This window comes from Glycine max, chromosome 4 (genome assembly GCF_000004515.6).
Source record: "Glycine max cultivar Williams 82 chromosome 4, Glycine_max_v4.0, whole genome shotgun sequence".
Taxonomy (NCBI): Eukaryota; Viridiplantae; Streptophyta; class Magnoliopsida; order Fabales; family Fabaceae; genus Glycine; species Glycine max.
This window is the reverse complement of record NC_016091.4, coordinates 42,872,444-42,878,443: the sequence shown is the minus strand read 5'-3', so window position 1 is coordinate 42,878,443 and position 6,000 is coordinate 42,872,444. Positions and strand designations below refer to the sequence as shown.

General features: G+C 36.3%; 1 protein-coding gene across 1 annotated transcript; it reads left to right on the top strand.

Moving 5' to 3' along the window:
• Positions 1-1,122: 1,122 nt before the first annotated feature.
• LOC102660021 (protein MAIN-LIKE 1-like) lies at positions 1,123-2,535 on the top strand. The gene is made up of 4 exons (XM_026128132.1): positions 1,123-1,509; positions 1,623-2,015; positions 2,118-2,282; positions 2,422-2,535. The coding sequence occupies exons 1-4, from the start codon at positions 1,123-1,125 to the stop codon at positions 2,533-2,535; spliced, it is 1,059 nt and encodes a 352-aa protein (XP_025983917.1).
• Positions 2,536-6,000: the final 3,465 nt, after the last annotated feature.

Sequence of the window (6,000 nt, the reverse complement as noted above, 5' to 3'; positions counted from 1 at the left end):
CTCATATTTTCTAGAAGAAAAATCTGGTACATATAGTTTAGCTACACATGAGTTTGTACAAAGTTTTGTTGGTTGGTTTGACTCAAACCCAAAGGATGGGTCTACAAGCTCACTAAGCTTTCCTGCTTGAATCTTTTTCATCGCAATATTTGCCAAGTTAACTTCATCTCTTTCCCTGGCTGCTAAAACTGCTGGCATTGATGATATCATCTCAATAAGCACAACCCAAAAGCTATACACATCACTCTTGTCCGTGATAGTGTTATAAGTTCCAACTGCCAAGATAATTCGAAGGGGAAATAGATAATTCCAACTACAGAGATGATAATCATATTTTGAAGCAAAATAACCACTTAGTAAGAGGCATAAGACAACAACTGGTTACTCTGACAAATTTGCCAAAACAGATCTCAACTCTAAATAACAATCACCCCATTTTGAAATTACCCTAAATACTCGTCTACTAAGCAATAGTAATTGTTCACTATCTCTGGTTTAATTAATTAGAGCTGTTAGATTGTGTTGTGGTGTTGTAAAGTAATATAAATGCACCTTCAATTTTTATTCAATATGGTCAGAAAGCTTGCATACCTCTAATATATCCTTTAATTTGTTTCCAACCACCTTCAGATATGAAGATGTATCATGATACTTGAAGGCTTGAGCTAACTTCAACTAATGCCAGATATACACAAGGTCTAGTTCAAGAGAAATCATAAGATCTAGTCTTTATCTTCCTCTTTCTCCCTCTCCATCAAATGTGATCGAAGCAGGCCTACACTGCTATGCTGGAAGCCTACTTCTATCACCGTTACAAAACAACTTTTAAATAATTTCCATTGTAAATTACCATTTTAGGAGCTTTCACTTGAAACATATATATTACGTACTATCAACATGAGTAGCTTTTCGTTCTTAAAAATACACATTTAAACTAAACTTTTCAAATACATAAATGAAATCCTAACAACCTTTCAAATAAATAATTGACTGAATGATAGCCCTACAGTCAATGAAATCCTGACAACTTGCATGACTTTGAGTCAATGAAATTTGCATTAGACCAATGAAATTTAAGTGAATGAAATCAATGATGGAATTTGCGGTAGACATTTGCAGATCATGGTTAGGACCCGAGGATTAGGTCGTGCCTTAGGGCACGATACTGGCAGAGGTGTGGGTAGAGGAGATCATGATGATTCTGATGATGCTCCGCAGCGTCAACGGCCTACGGCATCCGCACGTAGGCAACAAGTACCTGTCACTGTTGCGAACGATGAGCCAGTGGTCTCTGCGACAGATGCTGATGGAGCTTCGGTTGAGGCTGACGTATATGCGGATGAGCCGATAGCAGGAGGTGATGTACAGGACACTGGGGTAGACACTCCTGCAGACACAGGCGCACAGGCTGCTGAGGATGAGCTTGAGGGATTTCCGGGTGGTCCGAGGGACCGATCTGTGCTGACCGAGTATGTGGATCACATTGCAGGTAACATATGGATGAGAGAGGTATTTATAATATTGAATTTTAGTTAGTTGTTAATTATACTTTATCATTGAAATTTGTTTTCCTTTAAAAGATGATGTTAACTAATTATGTGTTCCTTTATACTTCAATTCAGGAGCGTCCTGAGTTGAAGTTATCCTTTCACGGGAGAAAGGTGCATAGTTTAGACAGGTCTGTCCTTGCCATTGAGGGGCTAGTTGCTGGGACAACACTAAGTCCTCTGATCGCGTGTTCCATAGACACTGGCGATCGGGGACTTTTGTCATCGTTTGTCGAGCGGTGGCACCGGGAGACTTCTAGTTTTCATCTCCCTGTGGGAAAGGTGACGATCACGCTGGATGACATCACGTCTCTTCTGAATCTGCCCGTGATTGGTGACTTGCATGCCTTTCAGCCCGTGCACGTGGATGATGTTGTACAGATGCTGGTGGAGTTATTGATGGTCACTGTAGAGGCTGCCACGGCTGAGACAGCGCAGTGTCGTGGACCGTATGTACTCCTGCAATGGGTACGTGATATCTATGAGCGACGATGCCAGGCAGAACATTGGACAGCTGCGGCTCACACGTTTCTTCTTCATCTTTTGGGTTGCACTCTTTTCGCTAACAAGAGTGCAACCAATGTTCATGTTGTGTTTTTGGAGACCCTTCGTGACCTCAGTCAGACTAGGAGGTACGCATGGGGAGTAGTTATGCTGGTGCATATGTACAACCACCTGAATGATGCTTCTATCAGCACCAGCCGACAGCTTAGTGGTTACATCACGATGTTGCAGGTAACAAACATGTTTTTGATTCATTGAGGTTCAACAATGTTTAACTTGAAATTTTTTTAGACTTTCATTATTAATTTTTATGATTTTCATGTTACCTCTGTAGTGCTAGATATACGATCATTTTCCCTCAGTCGCGTAGTCCATTGCTGATCCGGACTACGACGAGGATTCACCGTGTGCCTATAGGTGGATTGCTACGAAGAAGACCGTGAAGACCATACGTACACCGACGTACAGGGAGCGCCTGGACTGACTCTGAATTCTGGATGTCTGTTGGATCCCATATGGGGAGCACCGACTGGTCCGGGACTTCCATATGATTTCATGTTATTCCGGTCTGCTGCGTTGGGGGTCTGTTGCTGTGTATTACCGACCAGAGAGAGTCATGCGGTAGTTTGGATACACCTAGATCATTCCTGCTCCGCCTGCCGATTCATGGGTGTCGTTTGATGATATACATGACAGGTGGATGCACTATTCGGACCATATGGCTGCAGCAGGTGACAGCTGCGTTGTGCCAGGGCAGTGTGTCAGCGACTACATGGACTGGTTCTTTTGCGTTGTGCCAGGGCAGTGAGCCATCAGATCCTCGGGCAAATGGTCATGCTACGCAGCCCAGAGTTGCCACTCAGGATCCAGACACAGATATCTGTCCGATCACGAAGCCAGCAGCACCGTCGACATCTGCAAGGTCCGATGTGGCCGAGCCGAGACATGCAGTGGTAAGTGTTACTAATAATTTACGTCATTTACGTCAATTTTTTCATAATAATTTGTCTAATTTGTTTGTTTTGTATTTAACAGGAAGCTTGCCATGCGATTGCGGAGAGGTTGGAGAGCCATCTCAACCCAGGGGTGGTCACGCCAAGCACATCGACACATGAGCTGATCGAAGAATGCCTCAGGATTATCAGGAGTGTCACACAAAACTAGCTAGTATATGTTAGGTCTTGACGCAGGCGGCGCACGGATCAGTCGTAGTTTATTTACACATTTTATGTTGAAATTCGATCTCTATGTTAGGATTGCCTAATCTAGCTTAATGGATGATATTAGGATTGTGATCAACTCGCTGCCTATTAAATAATTTTTTGAAAAGTGTTTTTTTAAATATGTTTTAAATTTTAATTATCACTATACTAGGTATAATTATAAGCACCTGGTTGATGTCGTCTAGATGATCGATCCAATCATGAATCATAAATTGAATCCAAGGGCTCGACAAAATAAATTAATAACAAATCAAACTGATGATAGGCTCATCAATTGAAACAGTCAAAATTAAGCTCAACTAGCAGTAATAATTTTCATGTTTATAATTATTTTTTTTCATCTTAATTAATATTTGTGTGAATTTGTTCATTAAAGATTAATCTTTACTGGAAAGCTTTACTAATCATCTTAAGTAGGATTTCTTCATTCAATCATATTTTTTCATTCAAAATATTTAGATCCAAGATTTTGCTTAAGGAAATAAAACATAATTAGTAATAATTTAAGATCTTAACTCATTGGGAGCAACAAAAGTAGTTAGTAGCTATTATTATTGAAAAAACCATAAAATTTTATTTTTAAATCAAATACTTGAAAAAAAAAGAAGAAATTGAGGAGTGGTGGATGTAAATATAATAAACTAGAGAGGGTAAAATACAAACACATCTTTTCCAAAATATAGTCTCAACCAATTAGTTGCATCTCATAAAAATTACCCATAATTCTATTAAGGTTTAATTATATTTTTAGTCCCTCAAATTAAAAAAAATATTTATTTAGTCTGCAAATAAAATTTTATATTTTTATTCTTTCAAATTAAAAAAATATTCTTTTTAATTTGTCTCCTCAGATAAAAATTTGTATTTCTTAGTTCCTTAAATTTGACGTAACATTTATATTTTTTTTAAGAGATTAAAAAATAAAACCTTCTAATTTGAGAGACTAAAAAATAAAACCTTCTAATTTCAAGCATTATATATTATATTAAATTAATAATTGACTCATATAATTTATTTATTTTCTTGATTTCCATATTTTGCATCAGAGTTAAATATACTTTGTTAAATATTTTTAATTAGTTCAACATTAAATTATTTTTAATTTATGACAAAATATATTTTAATTAAATTTTAATTTTATAGTAGTTTCTTTTAAAAAAAATGAACTACTTGAGTTTAAATAATTTGTCTAATTGTAATCTTTAAAATTAATTTATTTTTCGTTTGTTGTAGTTGTTTTTTTTATATTTAAAATAAATTTGCAACACCGACAAAAAAGTAAAAGTAGTAGAAATAATATTTAACAGAGAACGACAAGTCGTGTTCCATTTCCAGAAAAACAAAAAAAGGAACGATTATGCGATACATTAATTCAAACACTACATTAACTTCAACATAGTCGAACGAAATTAAATTTGCATCAAATACTACAACTAACTCATGCTAATTTTGCGACAAGGACAACTCGTCTTCCATTTCCATTACAGGTTTACTAAAAACAACTAAAATTTCTATTGGCCCAATCTTTTTCTAGTAGTTAGACTCAATTAACACCTTTATCACGTCATCATTGGTTTTGAGTTCAATTATTTCAAATTTGATAACTTTTTCTGAATACTCATGGTGGCTTAGTTGTCGAAAAAACAATCACCTTACTGTTTGTGTTTCGTCAATACCATAAAGGGGAATCTCATGAGATGCAACTTGCTTGATCAAATATTTCAGTTCATCCATGGTACATCCAAAAGGAATGTCAAACTTTTTGGGATTTTTTTTCTGTGAACAAGTAACTAACAAACTCATTTTGGCGTGACATGTCTCACCTCCTATTATAATATAGCAGGGCATCATGAGTAGGGGTCATAGTGGCTTGAAGTAAGTTTAAAATACCATCTGGTGTTCTTGCAATGGTACATAATAACTCAATCAGACCAACAAACGAAAATTGATGATTACACATTAACATTGTGTTAACACCAGCATCATTTTTCAGTTGCATACATTGAAACCGAAATTGATTACCTGCATATGTGAAAGGCTGTCGGTAGTAAATTTCATCCAAAAATTGCTTGTCGGTTAGCTTAAAGGTATTATGTATTTTGGTTTTTAACACTTGAAAATCACAACCGTTAGGTACACGAATGAGAACTAGAGTGGAAGCTTGAAAACAAACACCACTGCCGTTGTGAACAATGGATCCATTTGGAAAAATAAAGCTTAATGTGGAGTTCACAACTGTCTGACTGTTTGTCTCTCCCAAAAATGCCATAGTTTTTTGTAAGAGTTGGGTTACAACTCAAACTTGTGGTTTTTTATTGTGTTAGGCGGTGTCATATATATAGATGAGTTTTAATATTAATGCTGCATTTTTTAAAAATTAAAAATATGCATGCACATGCTTTCTGTATGTGTTGTCAACTACACCAATGATGTGACACGCTTTACCTTGCATCGGATCTGCATGTGTAGTCATGTTGTGCAAGGTCCTGTCGCACGCTTTGTGTTAACGTAGACAACAATTTATCATACATGCTTTTTCACAATGTGTTGTCAACTCAGATAACGATATATTATACATGCTTTTTTAGAATTAAGTAATAATTTTGTTATGGACGTAACAAATATACAAAGACACATAAATGTAATGTGAAAATCCAATTCAAAATGATCAGTCATTATAAATTACATGTTCAATCATCATTTATGCCAACATAGTCTCTGTTAAA